Source organism: Mesoplodon mirus (genome assembly GCF_964341445.2).
Source record: "Mesoplodon mirus genome assembly, chromosome: 7".
Taxonomy (NCBI): domain Eukaryota; kingdom Metazoa; phylum Chordata; class Mammalia; order Artiodactyla; family Ziphiidae; genus Mesoplodon; species Mesoplodon mirus.
The window spans coordinates 130,658,984-130,678,142 of record NC_138983.1 but is presented as its reverse complement, the minus strand read 5'-3'; the positions used below and the strand labels follow the sequence as shown (position 1 = coordinate 130,678,142).

The 19,159-nt window shown below is 48.3% G+C and overlaps 1 protein-coding gene and 1 long non-coding RNA gene across 3 annotated transcripts in view; one reads left to right on the top strand and one right to left on the bottom strand.

The window, feature by feature from the left end:
- Window positions 1-7,845, bottom strand: part of UBASH3B (ubiquitin associated and SH3 domain containing B) — a 141,577-nt gene extending 133,732 nt beyond the window's left edge. For both annotated transcript variants that reach the window (XM_082627730.1, XM_082627729.1), the window contains exon 1: window positions 7,361-7,845. In XM_082627730.1, the coding sequence (XP_082483856.1) occupies window positions 7,361-7,412 (52 nt within the window). In that variant the 5' untranslated portion in view covers window positions 7,413-7,845. The remainder of the gene's footprint in view (window positions 1-7,360) is intronic.
- Window positions 7,846-7,993: 148 nt separating this feature from the next.
- LOC309807791 lies at window positions 7,994-11,114 on the top strand. The gene is made up of 3 exons (XR_014294672.1): window positions 7,994-8,121; window positions 8,345-9,088; window positions 11,068-11,114. It is a non-coding gene; the product is annotated as an uncharacterized lncRNA (long non-coding RNA).
- The last annotated feature ends 8,045 nt before the right edge of the window (window positions 11,115-19,159 follow it).

The following is a 19,159-nucleotide window of genomic DNA, read 5'->3' as shown; positions in this document are numbered from 1 at the left end:
TTTGCGGGGACAAGCTGCTGAGGAAGGAGGCTCTCAGCCTCTACTCCACGGCCACAGCTCAGTGAGGAGCAGAGATATAAAAGTGGGGGACAACCGGGAACCCCGAGGCCAAGGGAGTCATGTGGAATGAAATCACCGTTGGAGTAGCAGTCACGCCTCCCTCCTCACTGAGGGATTACAGGCGTTCCCAACTGTTTTCTGCACACTTAACCCTCACAAGGATCTACGGAGCTACATACTATTATTGCTGTGGACGAAGAATGTCACCTGCCATTTCAGTAAACAAAGGATGTTGCAGCCATCAAGCCAGCAGCCACTGCAGCCGTCCCCAACTGTGCACCCTGAGGGGACTCAGGATGGAGAAAAGCAGGATCCTGGCCCCAGACCGCTGAGGTGCATTTCAAAGGAATGACTTCATTAAGCCCAGGCTCTTGCATCTTCCCACACATAGGAAAGTGCTAAATTCATTAACTTGAGATGTCTGGTTTTCTTTAATTAATAGTAATCTTTTGATGTTCTGACCACGTGGTTTTTACTGCAAACTCCCATATACCCTGGGTCCTCCTCCACCTCTTGAGAGCCGTCCCCCAGAGCTATCTGAGAGGCTGCCTCTCGGGCTTGAGTCCTCAGCAAGTCCCCCGAAGAAAACATAATCCTCAACTTCTAGGTTGGGCATTTTTTTCAGTCGACATTATCAACAGTGTACAGACAGGTGAGCTGAGGCTCAGGGCATTCAGCGACGTGCCCAAGGTCACCAGCCGGGAAGAGGTAGAGCTGGGATTCAAACCCAGGCTGTGCCGACAGCTGCCACGGCGAGACGTCTGTGTATCAGGCAGAGGGTGACTGGGTCTCTTCAGTTCCTGGCTGCCCTAGAGGAGGGACACACCCTCACATATATCCACACCAGATGCCCGCCGGGACAAGGGGGGCGCTGAGCTCTGCCTCCACTGTCAGCAGGAGCAGACCTGGAGGGAGACACAGGGCTCCCTCGGTTGTTGCCTCTCTGAAGAGCAAAGCCCTTAGCTCTGAGCATTCTTGTCCACTCAGTGAAAAGCAGTTAGAGTTTAAGGCCACCAAGGGCGGGGTAGTGACAAAAACCACAGGATAGAGTCATGAGGCAGGATGCTCTTCGTTCTCTGGGGCACTTAATTTGAACCTGTTTTCTCATGAAATTATCAATGTCTGAAACTTAACAGTGATTAGGTACATGAATCCGCTTTGTCATCTCTAAAGTGATCTAAAAATCTAAGGTAGTATTAGGGCATAACAGGAAATTTTCACAGACGCTGTGTGCAAGGGGTTATAATTACCTTATTAGCCCATCCAAATACATCAAGGTCTACTCAGCAATAAAAGGAGACAAACGACTGCTACACGCGACATGGATGAGTCTCATAAATATCAGGAAAGAAGCCAGGCAGGCACAGGAGTAGGCATTGCATCATTCCGCTCGTATGCAAACCGAGAAAATGTGAACTAATCTCTGGTGACGCAAAGTGGGTCGGTGGCTGCCCAGGGATAGGGGTGGAGAAGGAATTGACTGCAAGGGGGCAAAAGGAAACTTACAGGAGCGAAGGACACGTGCTGTCTTGCAGAGGTGATGCCACAGGTATATTTATTTGTCAAAACTCATCAATCTTTAAATAGGTTTAGCTTATTGTACATAAATTATACCTCAGTAAAGTGAAAAATGAATGTATGCCAAGGTCTTTCCTTTGGAGCCAGGTCCTCTGGGTAGCCTGGAAAGTTCACTGGACTTGCAGTTCTAGACCAACGCTGTCATGGCAACATGGCCTCACACAGGGCATGTCCCTAAAGTCCTCCGAGACTTCAGTCACCTAATCTTTAAAACGAGGCTTTTCTCAGGGTTTCCCAGGACTTTTTCAGGTCCAGTGGTTAAGAATCCACCTCCAATGCAGGGGACATGGGTTGGATCCCTGGTTGGGGCACCAAGATCCCACATGCCGCAGAGCAACTAAGCCCACATGCCACAACTACTGAGCATGTGCACCTCAACTACAGAGCCCGCGTGCCACAACTAAGACCCGACACAGCCAAAAATAAATTAAATAAATAAATATTTTAAAAATAAATAAATAAAGCGAGGCTTTTCTCAAGATCAAGAGGGATATTTAGGGCCCCTGAGAGCACCTTTTCACCCACCAAATAACACACACGTGTAAGGGGGGAGTGCTGTGTGGGTGAACGGCCATGACGGGTGGAGTGGAGACTTGCTTGCCCCATCCACCTCTAAGATCCCTTCACTCCACGTGGGCTTCTTCAGTTGGTCTCCTCTTTCTGCCCCAGGCTCCTGGGAACGCAGCTGCAGCACCCACCCAGAATCTGCCACGATTCAGAGATGCTGAGCTGACCAGGTGCTTTCAGGGGATCCAATGTCCACCAGCAGGTAAGCTGGAGAAGGCCAGAGAAACTGGATGCTTGAATTCACGGGCTCTGCAAGATGCCTCTCAATTCCTTGTGTTGCCAGCTCGGAGCTGCTTTTATCTTTGGGCAGTGATGCATAGCTAATGCTGACTGTCCAAAGCAAAGTCAAAGGCACTTACTCCAGCTCCTTCCTTCCGCCACTGTCCTGCTCTTTAGCTGGGCATTGTTCAAATATCAACAATCTAACAGCACATGTAAATCCTTGCTGGAGATTTACCACCACCATCCCACCTCCTTCCTTTTCTTCTCATCCAACACCATAATACCGCAATCCTATCTACCTTGGGTCCAGATTATATTTTTAACTTAGTTCTAAGTCCCTTCCTGCCCCTCAGCTCATTCGGTCTTCACAAAGCCTCGTGAGTTACACAGCACAGAAGCCCAACAGGATATTGAGGAAAGGGGTTCAATAGAAGACCTAAATGCTTCAAGTGTCAGTCAGAAGCTGGGCTAGGACTCAGGGCATCAGACCCCGGCCAGAGGGTCCTTTTGTAAAATTCTACTTCTCAATCATTAGAGAACATTCAAGAGCCATGTGCTGTAGACAAAGTATTAGCCATAGGCAGTCTCGAACGAATGGAACCAAAACAAAAGGCCAGAGTTGTGTCAGTGGGGCCTCCTCAAATTCAGTTGCTGGGTGGCTGCTCCCAGAGTTGCAGTGTCAGAGAAGCCTCCGCTGCCCCCAAAACCACAGAGGCAAGTAAGAAAGCAATTAGGGAACACAAAGCAACACACCAAGGGGGTAAGGTTGGGGGGGATAAATTGGGAGATTGGGATTGACATATACACACTACTATATATAAACTGGATAACTAACAGAGGCCTGCTGTGTGGCACAGGGAACTCTACTCGGTGCTCTGTGATGGCCACTGTGGGAGGGGAATCTGCAAGGGGGGGTGGACATATCAATATGTGTATTATGGCTGATTCACTTTGCTGTACACCTCAGGTTGGCACAATGTTGTAAATCAACTGTACTCCAATTAAAAAAAAAAAAAGATACAAAAGACAACGACAACAATAAAAAGGCAACACTGCATCAGAGTTCACCCTGCCTTCCTGGGCAATCCGTTCGGGCCCTTCCTGGCCCCAGGCCTTTCCCGGCACACACACTCTTCCTTTTCCTTCCAACCTACCTCACTCCAGTCTTGACAAAGCTGGGCCTTTATTTTTAGAACTTTGGGGAAAAGGAAGAGCTAAGGGCATAGAAAGAAAAAGGGATAGGCTATTTTGGCCCCTTGAAAGCGTCCTTCCTGAGGCCTCCCTAACACCTCCTTGCCTTGTGCTTGCGTGTGTGCGTGCATGCACACGCGCACACACACACGCACATGCACACACACACACAATATAAATGGCCAGTTCTCGAACCTTCTCCACATGGCTGCTGTTCTTCTACAGCAGCGTCTAAGTTGGACCAAAGGTCATAGTGTTGGATGGAAAAAACCTAGCACGGCTCCAGGGGCATCATGAGCTAGAGGAACATACCCAGACTCCTCTCGGTAGCTGTCAAGCACTTAATAAGCATGCACTAATTAATCCTGTTCCCCTCAGAGGGAGCCAGCCAGGCCCTGAGGGCTTGAGTGACTTATCCAAGACCAGAGCACAGCACAGGCTTCATGGGACCTGGGCCTTGCTGGCATCCGAGCTCTCTACGGTCCACCCAGAGCCCAGTGGAAGGGCCCTTCTTGCTGCTGCACAAGATCAGACGCAGTTACACCCAGAAGGGAAACCAGAGCTGCCAGCCCTGGTTACCACCATTCCCTCCAAAGGGCTGTGTTCCAGACCTCGGTCTCATTCCTTCTTGAAACATCACAGCCTGGTCTTCCTGAATCCAGGAAACCATCACTGCTCTCTCCCACGTTCCATTTCATCACGCTCCTTCCTCCAGGCTTAAAGCCTAAGAAAGAGGCTTCTCAGAAGCGGAGCCCGGTGCCTTTGCTCTCTTTCTTCACAACTCTCCAAAATGAAGTTAAAAGTCTGCTCTATGCACAGATGTAGAGAACAAACGTATGGACACCAAGGAGGGAAAGCGGTGGGGGGTGTGTGTGTGTGATGAATTGGGAGATTGGAATTGACATGTATACACTGATGTGTATAAAATGGATGACTAATAAGAACCTGCTGTATAAAAAATAAATAACATAAATTCAAAAAAAAAAAAAAAAGTCTGCTCTCTGGAATCTCAGATGGCCCTGGGGAGAAGTCCCTCTTCTCACTGACCTGATTAAGTTATTAAGAGGAAGGCTGACCACATCAGCCTCTCTGGGCTGAAGTAGAAGAGATGCCAGCCCAGGTAGGGAGTAGACTAGATCAGGTGACCGCCAAGGGCTCTGACGCTCCAAGACAGAGAATTTGAGGAGACAGAACAGCAAGCCTACCCCCCTCCCCAGGATGTTTCATCATGACCCACTCTGTTACCTTTCCAGTAAAGAGAAGCAGTGCTAATAATCGTAGCTGTGATAGGCTGAAAGGGGCTCCTCCCCAAATATTCATGTCCTAATTCCTGGAACCTGTGACTATTACCTTATGGCTAAAAAGAGGGTTTTGTGAATGAGATTAAGTTAAGGATCTTGACATGGGGAGGTTATCCTGAATTATCTGGGGAGGCCCTAAATGCAATCACAGTGTCTTCATAGGAAAGCGGCGGAGGGAGATTTGACACAGAAAGAAGAGAAGGCAAGGCAACCACAGAAGCAGAGATTGGAGGGATGCTGCCACGAGCCAAAGAATGCTAGCAGACACCAGGAGCTGGAAGAGGCAAAGAACAGATTCTCCCTTAGAACCTCCGGAGGGGGCAGAGCCCTGCCAACACCTTGATTTCAGCCCAGGGATGCTGATTTAGGGCTTCTGGCCTTCAGAACTGTGAGAGAATAAATTTCTGTGTTTTTAAACAACCCGGAATGGGGTAATTTGTTAAAACAGAAACTAATACAGTAGCTAACACTTAAAGATCACCCACTGTGTGCCAGGCACAGCTCTAAGTGTTTTACCCACATGAACTCATTACATCCCAGTCCTGGATGTGAGGCCTGAGCTGAGCCGACACATGCCTGGGTTTGAATCCCAGGTTCACTGCTCACTGTTGTGACCCTAAGCAAGTTACGCAACCTCTCTAAACCTCTGTTCCCCGGTTCATAAAATGGGCATATAATTACCTTTCTCACTGGGCTGCTGGGAGGATAAAATGGATAATAAATGTGAAGTGCTTAGAACAGTACATAGTAAGTACTCACTAAATGCTAGTTATTATGAGATCTGAGCGATTGAACAAGCCAAAATTAAACCATCATCCTAATGTTTCAGCACGTAGACAAGGCCTCTTGGACCCAGTGCAGGAAAGAAGAGGTCCTGTTAAAACCACCTCGAAGAGCAAACACCACAGTCTGAAGAATTCAGTTAAGCATTTCTTCCCTTAATTAAGCAATTTAGGTCCTTAACGCTGGCCTCATTTCAGAAAAGGCAAATGCCTGCGGCTGTGCTAATTCTGCAGCCTTGCCCCACAGACTTCTGGCCCCCACCTGCCCGTTCTTAAGGACAGCTATGCACATCCATCACACGAAGGACCTGACTTGCAGCTTCCACACCTGGCACACCCCTGCAGAGCCACCACATCTTCCCCCTGTAACTCTGGCCTCAGCAACTGGAAGTTAGTGGGAGGCAGAAATGTCAGTCCATTTTATGGCCTTCCAAGGCCACTCCGACCTGTCCCAGCAGGCTGGGTGGAATGATAAAACCAGGGATCAGCTTTGATGAAGAGATTACAGCCAAGTTAATAGTAAAGAATAAAGGTTTGCCCAGAGGCCAAGTAAGGGAGACCTAGCATTATCACCTGAAAAAAGGGAGAAGCAAACAAACTTTCCTCAAGTTGGCCCCTTCTGATAAAGTTTGCCCAACTCTCTGTTCAGGTGATGTCATTCAAAGAAGCAGCGCCCTACAAGGATCCCAGGCCTCGTGTCCCAGCCTAAGCAATCTGCATGTGAGGAATTAACGGAGGGAGAAGGGCCTGGCCACCCGGCCTTGTCTTCTTCCCAGGCAGCGTTCCAGCCCCACGGCCTTGGGCAGCCAGCCTCCGAAGACTCCTGCTGCCGCTGCTGCCTGGGGCCGGCGACCAGGCCTCTTCCCAGCAAGCTGCTGGGGCAGCCACCTGCGCGCCCTCTGCCCTTCCCTACCCCGCCCTCCCGGAGCAAGAAGGATGAGGGAGGACTGCTCCCCCTCCTCACTCTCAGGCACCCACAGATTCCTGCGCTGCCGTCACCACTGACGAGAACCCATGGCCCCTGGGGGAAGTGCTTCCCCATCTCATTCCATCCTCCCCATCAATGAACACGAGGCAATCCCCACGCTCCCGCCCCTCCTACTCCGAGGGAGGCAGAACCCGAGAGCGACATCCGGAGCTGGAAGCCGCAGCAGTGGGAGCGCCGGCCTCCCTGCCCCGCCGTGCCTTGCCCTTTCCCAGCCATCAGAGGATCCCAAGCCAGCCCGGCGTTCCGGATCGAGAGGGTGCCCGAATCCTCGGTGGGGCCCCGCCTCCCCGGGGGCTCAGCGCTGGAGACCTCGGGGAGCCCGAGAGAGACTCGCTTAGCCCCACCCTCTGAGGCCGGGCGCGGGCCACCGTACCCGGGACTCGAACCCTGTGCCCGAGCCCTTAGGCATCCCACGCCCTTAGGTACGCCTCACCGTAGGCATCGCCAGCAAGCCCCCAGCCCAGCGCTCGGGCGCGGCGCCCTCCCCTGCACCCCCGCCTGGAGGAACCGAGTCCCGGGCCGCCCGCGCGCCCAGCCTACCCCCAACAGGTCGTGGGCAGCGGGGAACGCGCAGCCCGCCCGGCAGGCGCCGGGAGGCGAGCCGGAGCGAAGCCGAGGGCCGGTCGCTTGGGGCGGGAGGGGTCGCCCGGGCGGCGAGCCCGGCCACTTACGCGCGGGCTCTGGGGAACCCCATGGACAGGAGCACGTCCAGCGCCGATCCATGCTTGATGGTGCCGGGGCGCTGCTGGCGGTTCCTCCGCGGGGTGACTTTGCTGTACAGCTCCTCTCTCGCAGCCATGCCGAGCGGGCTGGGGTGGCCGTACTGAGCCATGCTCAGCGGCCAGCCATCGCCCAGAAAGGCGCCCGAGCCGGAGGGTCCCGGAGGGCGGAGGGCTGGCCCGGAGCCGGGGCGGGGGCTCGGGGACCCGGTGCCGGGAGGGAGGCGGCGGCGGCGGCGGCGGCGGCGCTCGGAGCTTCCCCGGTGTCGAGACTCTGACGCTTCCTGGTGAGGCCACCGGAGCCAGAACGGCCCGCCGCGAGCGGCTTCTCCCCGACCGGCCGTCAGCCCCTCGGGCCCCGGGTGCCCCCTGCACGGCGCCCGCAGCAGCCCTCTCTCCTCCGCCCCTTTCCTTCTCCGCTCCCAGCAGTCCGGGAATTTGCACTGAGTAATTTTTGAATGGATCAAAAAGGAAAAGGAGCCTTGTGGGCCGGCCCTGCCTCGCCAGTACCCGGGCCCCGCCCCTCTCTTAAAGCGGCAGCGCAGCCCGCGGCTGGAGTCCAGGTGCTCTGAGCGGCGGATTCGAACCAGCGAGGGCTGCCTGTGTACCTTGGTTCCGGAGAGTCACTCCCAGCGCTCCAGCTTCTGCATGGCTTCCATCAAGGGCCAGCTGGGCCTCAAGACACCAGATCAACCCACTTCAAGTTTCCTGTGGTTCTAGATGGGGTTTTTTTTTTTTTTTTTTTTTTGCTGTACGCAGGCCTCTCACTGTTGTGGCCTCTCCCGTTGCGGAGCACAGGCTCCGGACGCACAGGCTCAGCGGCCATGGCTCACGGGCCCAGCCGCTCCGCGGCATATGGGATCCTCCCAGACCGGGGCACGAACCCGTATCCCCTGCATCGGCAGGCGGACTCTCAACCACTGCGCCACCAGGGAGGCCCTAGATGGGGTTTTATTAATGAAAATTGGTCGAACTGATGGATGACATTAATGGACCAGAAAGCGAAGCCATGAGGCCCAGATAAAAGGTTTTGCTTCCTAAAGACCCTGCAAAACCCAGAGGATTGGGTTACGGCTACTGGAGACCAAGTTCCCATCAGCTGGCTAAGGGACCACACTGAAGACCTTCTGCGTTCTCTGTGACCTCCGTGGCCTAGATGGTGACTTCAGGGCAAAGGGTGGAACCTGGGGCTCTTGGCCTAGGAGGGGAGAGGAAGGGAGGGAAAGGACAGGGCAGAAAGAGGAGGGAGGGGAAGATGCCAGGAGGAAGGAGGCAGAGAAGAAGGAAGTGGGAAATGGAGGAGGGTGGAGGGAGCCGGAACAGAGAAAGAACACTTTCTAATTGTAAGAGGTGTGCAACGTGGAATGGGTTGATTTTCAACAGCAAATGAGTACCCCATCAATAAAAGCATTCAAAGTAAAGACTGGATCACCACTGCTCAGCAGTGACGAATAAGTAAATTGCATCATAGGTTGGCCCAAGTTACTCCCACCTCAAAGAAGGTAGAAGTCCTAGCCATCCCTACCCCCCCCCCAACCCCGGGCCCCACACCATGAACTTGGCTTGGGGATGTTAAAGCTCTTCCATTCGGAGACAAACTTACGGTCCTCAGTCAGGGACAAGGACCCTGCCAGGTGTAATGCAAAAGGCAGAGAGTAAACTCCGGCTGCTCTTTTTCAGGTAATAATAATCATTATAACACCACCTAACATTTATTGGGCTCTTGTATGTGTCAGTCATTGTGTTCAGGATAATAAATGAATTAACTCATTGAATTTTTATGACCCTATGGGGTGTGTATGATTCTTATCCCAGTTTGCAGAAGAGAAAACTCAGCTCAGAGAGGTTGAGGAAGATTGTAGGGCTGGTAAGTCAGAGCCAGAGCTTTTGGTGCCTTGAATGAGTTGCTTCTGCTCTCTACAGCCCCGTGTCCTTATCTGTATGCATCATAGTAACTAACCTTACACACTCTGGGTTCTCCAAAAATGTCAGCTCCTTCCCTTGCCTGGAGCATGGGGCAGGGATGATGACCAGCTCTCAGGGAGCAGCTTTTTGATGTTGCTTTATAAAGCGTCTAAGGGTTTTACCAGGGGAAATGACACAGCTTAATTCTCTTAGCCCAGAACTTGTTTTCTAAAAAATATCCAGTGGTGTTTGGAAGTGGGGAGATAAGGACTACTGGGGCTTAAGCAACAATGTGCATAATTCTGTCTCCTGCTGTGTAAGGGATGAGGAAAAGTTCCTGGGTGGGGGCTTCTGCCGGAGCAGAGGAAGTGTCCTGAAGCCAGGCAGAGGGCTTCTCCTGGGCATGGAGCAAAGAGACAAATCATACCTAGTAGACTAGCCTCCCTGGGACGTGTTCGGTAAACGACGCTGGACCTTACCCGATATTCTGAATTTCTTCCAAATGCCTGGGCTGGGAGTCAAGTGATCTGGAACCTAGTCAAGCGATAATGTCTGTAGAAGCACTTTGTAAACCGTAAGTACCACACAAATAACAACTGAAATTTACTGAGAACTGATGCTGTTCTTAGCATCTTACACATATAGCTCATTAGTCCCTTGACAAGGCAATGACGTAGGTACCGCCATATTACCATTGGCCATTTTACAAATGAAGATCTTGAAGGAGACAGAGATCAAGCATCTTCTCCAAGATTACATGGCCAGTAAGTGGTTTGAACCCTTAAAATTTGTCCAGACAACCACTAACTGCCATTACTATGATGAGGAAGAGATGCCATGTTATTAAAATAACTTGGTCAAATAACTCCTCCTGTTACCGCACTGAATTGGGGTCCACTCACTCAAAGTGTCCAGATTGTGGTGAAGGGAAGTAGAGTGTTTATTGCAGGGCACCAAGCAAGGAAGTGGGAGACAAGCCTCAGATCCATCCCAATTTGATCTTTGAGTTAGGGTTTTTTTGGTTTCTCTCTCTTTCTCTTTTTTCCACACGGCTTGTGGGATCTTAGTTCCTTGACCAGGGATTGAACCCGGGCCACAGCAGTGAAAGTGCTGCGTCCTAATCACTGGACCGCCAGTGAATTCCCTGTTTTTTTTTTTTTTGGTTTTGTTTTTTTCTAAAGAAGAACAAAGAGGCTGGGATTAATCCTCATCCTGTGACATTTCTGTGACATTTCTCGGAGTCAGGATGTCTCTGGTTTACAATTCTCTGGCCACGTGGTCCATGGCTCGGGGGGCCTGTTAGCTCCTCTTGCCCTGGAGAAACCTGAGTTTGTCTGTTAATGATGATATCTAATGATACAACAGCAGTTTTATCAACAACAGCAATTTTAGTATGTTAAGGATGTTATCGACCACAGCAGTTTTAGTCATCTGACTTTGGTTGAGTAGTGTTCAGTTCGCACAGGATTGAAGTCAGAGGGGACAAGAAAGGAAAGTTTTGGATAGAGAGATTAGTCATAAACTTGGTAACGGAACTCAGTTTTACGGGGACTCAGTTTCACTCCTATCCCCCTTGACACAGAATTGCTGGATCTCTGTTTCTCTAGAAAAATTGAATTGTCTTTCTCCCTCCTCTAGGCAAACTGTGAGAGGAAATGATGGGTATAAAAATAGTTTTAGGTAGCCTGGAAAAAGCACTATGGAAAAACCAGACACCTTAGACTCAAACTGTTTTGTCTGAGGCACTTTTACAGAAATCCCATCCCGGCTTCCTCGTCAGGCTTCAGCCCAGTGCCAGCACTCATTTTATTCAAGACTGCTGCTGTTTTGTTCTGCATGGGTAAGGTGCTGGCAATTAAGATGCATTGTGCTTTAATTGTATTGACTTTGAAAAGCTAGGGGAAGCTTTATAAAAGTCTATATTGTTATATGACAAAGAGAAGAGGAATGACTATTCATTGGACAGGATATCTGACAGCAGTGGGGAGGAGAGAGGGGGCCTCACACAGTGAGGAAGCTGACACGTCAGCGTCAAGCTGCTCCCTGAGGAGGGAAGCAAGTTGTCATGTCCCCCTGCACCCACAGGTCATGTCCGAATCCACCCTGGACCACAGCCTCTTTTTTTTTTTTTTTCCCTTTGGCAGCACCACTCGCCTTGTGGGATCTTAGTTCCCCGACCAGGGATCGAACCTAGGCCCTCAGCAGCGAAAGAGTGGAGTCCTAATAAGTGGACCAGGACCCACAAACCTCCTTCTGTTCATGTGAGCACTGTTTAACTGCACGCCCGCTGCCCCAGCCACTTTCTTGGTGTGGCAGCCCTTCTGACGAAGCCATAGGGATGCCCAGGCGGGCCCAGTTAATTGCGCTCATAATTTCTGAAAGTGTGTCCTGTGTCTTTCCCTTCTGCATCTCTCTGTCCTTGAGAAAAGGTCAAGAGATCCCATTAAGCACAGGCACTAAAGTCTGCAGAATGTCTCTAGTCCCAAGGGTTGGGACATTGCTTTGTCAAAGGCACTTTTTAAACCACTGGGATGCCATTAGCCCCTAGACTTCCTGGGGATTTCTCATGGCCAGAGGGTTTTGAAACTATGGGATAAGGAAAGAAAGGAAGCGGCATGGGAAGGTTCCAGAGCTGAGAATTGGGACGCCTAGGTGTTGGCTGTGACTTAGATAAGTTCTCTAGCCTTCTCTAGGCCAAATGAGAGGGATAGAGAACTTATCTGCTTCCTCATCTGCCAAATGAGGGGGTGGCTTAAGCTGGGGATTCCTAGGACTTTGCCTGGGGACCCTCAGGGACTCTTGTGGGTGGGGGTTGGTGCTGTCAACTGAAAGTTGGAGTGGGCAAAGCATGGCATCCTCTCTTCCTCTTGGGGATTTTATATAAGGTTTTCTATGGGAAAATGGTTTAGAGGATTAAAAAACATTTTGAAAAACACTGAACTAGATGATCTTTAACGCCTAGTTTTGTTCTGAGGGACAATTTAACAAGAGGGAAAGTAAAAGGGGAATGAAGTCGGATTGGTGAGTAGGGGCCAAGGTTGCTGGGAATGGAGGGACAGGTGAGGAGTGGGGTGGGGGGAGAGGAGAAGGGTCCACACAGGTCGAATGTTAGGGTAAAACTAACTTTAAAAAGTCCTGTTGTTATATCATATGATATCGCTTATGTGTGGAATCTAAAAAAATGATACACATGAACTTATTTACAAAACAGAAAGAGACATAGAAAACAGACTTACAGTTACCAAAGAGGAAATGGGGTGGGGGGAGGGATAAATTGGGAGGTTGGGATTAACAGATACACACGACTGTATATAAAATAGATAACCAACAAGGACCTACTGTAGAGCACAGGGAACTATAGTCAACATTTTGTGATAACCTATAAGGGAAAAGATGCTGAAAAAGAAGATGTGTGTGTGTGTGTGTGTATGTATATATATATATAACTGAACCACTGTTCTGTATACCTGAAACTAACATGATATTGTAAATCAACAATACTTCTATAAAAAAGAAAAAAAAAGTCACATTGTTTCCACCACTAGAGGAAATGATAGTTATATGACTTGACAAAATGCTACAGTGGAAATCATATTGCAATATAAATGCATCAACTCAATATGTTGTATACCTTAAATTTACACAATATTATATGTTAATTATACCTCAATTTAAAAAATAAAATTTAAATTTAAAAAGAGTCATATCATTTCTACCCTGTCCTGAGGCACAGTTATAACATGTCTAAGGATCTGGAGATTGGTGACTATTTCACAGTCTTGAATTTGTCCATAGGACTCAGCACAGTGCTGGGCACGCAGGAAGCCTATACTTGTACAATTACTGCTGGGTTGTTGAATCTGTGAAGCCTTGTATATGGTAGGAAAAGGTAAGGCTGAAACAAAGTTAGGAGCATCACTCCAAACCAATAAAAAAACTTATGTTTTCCTCATACATTGATAAAATTAAGATCTCTCCCTCAATTGCAAAAGGAAGAAAGAAAGAGTGGGGGAGTCTATTTTCACTTCTCTTTTGTCCGTCTCTGAACAAAACTCCCAGCGTGTCTATTTTGGAATCCTCGTAGGAGACACTCCATTGTGTATGCTTCCTCCTTGGAAAAGCCTCATCCTAAATGTCACTGCCGAAGGGTCTGTGTCCCTGACTTGCCACAAGACAATAGAAGTGTTGGGAAATAAACAGTACAAGCTTAATCAAAGGTTAATTCCACTTCTCACATAACTTCCTTTTTGTATACAAAAGGAAATGTACAGGAAACGTAAGGGGAAATTTTATTTCCAAGAAACAATATAAAATTAAGTAGCTGTAAAAACCCAAGGGATCCAGACAAAACTATAATTTGAAAAGATACGTGCACCCCAATGTTCCTAGCAGCACTATTTACAATAGCCAAGACATGGAAACAACCTAAATGGCCATCGACAGAAGAATGGATAAAGAAGATGTGGTATATATACACAGAGTGGAATATTATTCAGTCATAAAAAAGAATGAAATGATGCCATTTGCAGCAACATGGATGGACCTAGAGATTATCATACTAAGCCAAGTAAATCAGAAAGAGAAGGACAAATACCATATGATATCACTTTTATATGTGGAGTCTAAAATAAGACACAAATGAACTTATCTACGAAACAGAAATACACTCACAGACATAAAGAACAGACTTGTGGTTGCCAAGGGGGAGGGGGTTGGGGGAGGGATAGATTAGGGTTTGGGATTAGCAGATGCAAACTATTATACATAGAATGGATAAACAAGGTCTTACTGTAGAGCACAGGAAATTATATTCAATACCCTGTGATAAACCACAATGGAAAAGAATATGAAAAAGAATGTATATATATATGTATAACTACTATAACTTTTTGCTGTACTGCTAAAATCAACAACATTGTAAATCAAATATACTTTAATAAAAATAAAAATTTAAAATAACCTGAGGGAAAAGAAAAACAAAAAACAAAACCTCCCCCCAAACCTCCAAAAACCTTGATTTAAAAGAGTGGAGGGCTTCCCTGGTGGCGCAGTGGTTAAGAATCCGCCTGCCAATGCAGGGGACATGGGTTCGAGTCCTGGTCCGGGAAGATTCCACATGCCGCAGAGCAACTATGCCCGTGAGCCACAACTACTGAGCCCGTGTGCCACAACTACTGAAGCCTGCATGCCTAGAGCCCAGTGCTCTGCAACAAGAGAAGCCACCACAATGAGAGGCCCACGTACTGCAACAATGAGTAGCTCCCGCTCGCCACAACTAGAGAAAGCCCGTGCACAGCAACAAAGACCCAATGCAGCCAAAAATAAATAAATAAATAAATAAATAAAATGTTTTAAAAAAGAGTGGAAACAACAGCCATGAACCAACATACTTGGAAAAATATTTTTACCATTTAAAAATTCAGAGTGGTTTCAGGGATTGCAAGATAAAATATTTGAATAATTTTTTTAAAATGTAAGTTTACTTTAAAATTCCACAACATGCATTTTAATGAATCTTTGTGGGTCTGTGTACTTTGCTGTTACATTTCCAAATCACGCATAATACATAATGCAAACATAAATAACTTATGACCTATACAAATAGGGAATTTTTTGTAATGCCGAGCCATTGGTAGAATAATGCTCTGGCCAGGTCACTATTTCTTCCATCTTCATTCTGGAAATGGAAATATTAAAAGTGCCAGATGCTGCCTCCCCTACCCAGTGGCCTGCCCCATCATCTCCCCAAGCCACCCTAGAAAGTGTTTAGCTACATTTTATGACAAGTCCCCTTCTACAATTGGGTTATAGGTTTGGGAAAGTAAGCAAGATAATTTACCTCAGTTTTCTCATGTTTAAAATGGGAACAACAATACGTACTTCATAGGGTTTTTGTGATATTAAGTGAATCACTAATATGGAAGTACCAAGCAAGGTGGCACATGCTTGCTGAGGGCTTAATGGAAGAGTTTTTCCCTGTGCAGTACTCATCATCCTATTCCTATGACATTTGTGCAGTTTCTTTGTTTAATTAGACCTTAGGACTATAGAATTAACCGTAATCAATGGGCCGTTTATGGCTCAATTTTAGCCATCTAGCTACTTGTTTACTCAACTCATTTTTAATAATACAATAAGCACCCACAAACCCTTCACCTGAAACAAAAGTTAGGACCTTGACAGTAACCAGTATCTTACTAAATGACCACTCCCTGCTCCAACAACCCCATCCCCTGCCTCCCCATATACCCCAGGTAGCTTCCTCCTGTACCCCTATGTTCATCATTCTCCTGATTTCCTTTTCATATAATTTTATTGAACCTATAAGTAGTCCTAAAAAGTATTCTTAGAGATTTTTTAGCTGTTTTAATATAGTAGGGTATAATGCTGTTTGTAATCTTTTGAGATTTACTTTTTTGCTCAATAGTGTATAGCTAAGGCATATCCATACTGTTGAATATTGTGTAGTTCATTGGTTTGGTTGCTGTATAATAGTCCATCTCTGGGAATTCCCTGGCGGTTCAGTGGTTAGGACTCTGTGCTTTCCCTTCCATGGCCCAGGTTCAATCCCTGGTCAGGGAAGTAAGATCCCGCAAGCCGCACAGTGGGGCCAAAAAAGACAAAAACAAAAAAAGGAAACATAGCCCATCTCCTGTTAATTCATGTTTGGATTATTTCCAAGTTTTTGCTTTTCTGATTCTGCTGCTATGACCACTCTGTATATGTTTCCAACTGTTACGTGTGCACGAATTACCCTTGGGTGATTCTAGGAGTAGCATTGCTGGGTCATCTTCAACTTAGAAGGTAATACAAGGGACTTCCCCAGTGGCGCAGTGGTGAAGAATCTGCCTGCCAATGCAGGGGACATGGGTTCGAGCCCTGGTCCAGGAAGATCCCACATGCCGCGGAGCAACTAAGCCTGTGTGCCACAACTACTGAGCCTGTGCTCTAGAGCCTGCAAGCCACAACTACTGGAGCCTGTGCGCCTACAGCCTGTGCTCCGCAACAAGAGCAGCCACCGCAATGAGAAGCCTGTGCACCACAATGAAGAGTAACCCCCACTCGTGGCAACTAGAGAAAGCCCTCGTGCAGCAAAAAAGACCCAACGTAGACTAAAAAAGGTAATAGAAAACTGTTTTCCAAAGTAGTTACACCAATTTATATTCCCACCACCAGCACGTTAGAGATTGCTTCGCTTGTGGTTGCCTGTGGCTACATAATTATTCTGTATTCCAGATTATTCTACAAGCCACCTGAGGTTAACTTGAGGTAATGTAGTCCGAGAGTTCAAGAGTATGGGCCCTGGGCTTCCCTGGTGGCGCAGTGGTTGAGAGTCCGCCTGCTGATGCAGGGGGCACTGGTTCGTGCCCCGGTCTGGGAGGATGCCACGTGCCGCAGAGCGGCTGGGCCCATGGGCCATGGCCGCTGAGCCTGAGCGTCCGGAGCCTGTGCTCCACAACGGGAGAGACCACAGCAGTGAGAGGCCTGCGTACTGCAAAACATAAATAAATAAATAAATAAATAAAGAGTATGGGCCCTGTGTTTGACTTCCACTTTCTTCCTTGTGAGCCATGTGATCTTGAACAAATTCATTCATTCGACAATTATTCACTGAACACCTACTATGTGCTGAGGATAAAGTCCCTCTTCCCAAGGATCCTACATTCTAGTAGGAAGAGACAGATAATAAATGAGTAAATGTAAATTCCATACAATGATAAGTGCTATAAAGAAGGAAAACAGAGTGATATGCTTAAAAGTAACTGAGAGGGCTTCCCTGGTGGTGCAGTGGTTAAGAGTCCGCCTGCCGATGCAGGGGACATGGGTTCATGCCCCGGTCCGGGAGGATCCCAAATGCCGTGGAGCGGCAGGGCCCGTGAGCCATGGGCGCTGAGCCTGTGCATCCGGAGCCTGTGCTCCGCAACGGGAGAGGCCACAACAGTGAGAGGCCCGCATACCACACACCCACAAAAAAGTAACAGAGTAGGAAGCTCCTTTAGCGAAATGGGTTGGGAAGATCACATGTGTGGAGGTGACCTCAGAGCTAAGATCTGAATAATCAAAAGGAAACAGCCAAATGAAGAGGTGGAGGGGGAGCGTTTTAGGCAGAGGGCGCAGCACATGCAAACCCTCGAAGGTGAATATACTCAAAGGCACATAAAGGAGGCCAGCGAAATTGAAGCAGAGTGCGGGAGGGGAGAATGAAGACCGGCAGTGGGTGGGCAGAGCCCACTCAAGCTCCGCGTTCACAGCCCATTGTACCTGGAGCCAGTCGTTAAAGCATTAGTAGCTGGAAATCAGCCACGGTGGGAATATTTACACCATGGACATTGGCAAATGCCTCCCCAGGGCTTCTTCCTCCTGGCCCTGAGAGTGGGTAGGGGGAATGGAGGAAGGGGGAAATACTACTGAACAGATGCAGTTTAAAAAGTGAGGTGGGCTGGGCTTCCCTGGTGGCGCAGTGGTTAAGAATCTGCCTGCCAATGCAGAAGACACGGGTTTGAGCCCTGGCCCGGGAAGATCCCACATGCTGCGGAGCAGCTAAGCCCGTGTGCCACAACTACTGAGCCCGCATGCCACAACTATTGAAGCCTGTGTGCCTAGAGCCTGTGCTCTGCAATAAGAGAAGCCACCGCAATGAGAAGCCCGCGCACCGCAACGAAGAGTAGCCCCCGCTCGCCGTAACTAGAGAAAGCCCAGGAGCAGCAACAAAGAGCCAATGCAGCCAAAAATAAAAATAAATAAAATAAATAAATTTTTTAAAAAAGAAAAAAAAAGTGAGATGAGTTGCTTCACCTCTCAGAACCCAATCTCAAAAGGTTGCTGTTAGAATTAAATTAAATGAGTTGAATTAAATGAGTTAAATTAAATGAGAATTCAATGAGATGGTTCACAGAAAGCACAGGGCACAGGAAGAGAGCTCAGTGACTACAGTGTTTGCCTGCTCCTGCCAATTTTCCTGCTCCTTCTCCAGCTTCCCTACCCTCCAACAATCTGTTCAGATGCTCCTTGAAGGAAAAAGAACAAACATAGGTTGAGTGGTCCCTCTAGGCTAGGACTCTCACGTGTCGTTATTTCACACCATCAGCAACACTGTCAGGCAGATATCTGTATGGGAAATTTACTGATAAACCTATTGAGGTTCCGGGATGTTGTGTAACTTGCCCAGGGTCACACAGCTGCTAAGTGGTGAGCCAGCACTGAAAACGAAGACATCAGAATCTAGCTGCAGGGCACATTACAATGAACCTTAATTCATTAATATCAATTAAAATATTTGAATAGGCAACTCATTCAGGGATCATTATTTTGGATGTGTTATTAAATGAACCACAGGCTTGCTTGAGACTATTTGTTTTTGTTTGTTTGTTTGTTTTTTGTTTGTTTGTTTTGCGGTACGTGGGCCTCTCACTGTTGTGGCCTCTCCCGTTGCGGAGCACAGGCTCCGGATGCGCAGGCTCAGCGGCCATGGCTCACGGGCCCAGCCGCTCTGCGGCATGTGGGATCTTCCCGGACCGGGGCACGAACCCGTGTCCCCTGCATCGGCAGGCGGACTCTCAACCACTGCGCCACCAGGGAAGCCCAGCTTGAGACTATTTGAAGATACATGAGTAGAAAGGGTTGAAGCAAATCTGGCATTGAAGTAATCTGTACTAAACTCATCATCAGGTGACTAACAAGTAAAAGACAAAATTCTTCCCTCCTGTAGTTCTTCCCTTCTACAGTAATTGGATACCTACTATATCTGGGCAATGGGCTCGAGGATAGGGGTGGATTCAAGGTTTGCAAAGTCTAGTGGGAGACAGGCATGATCAGACCATGACAGCACAGGATGATTGAGAGACA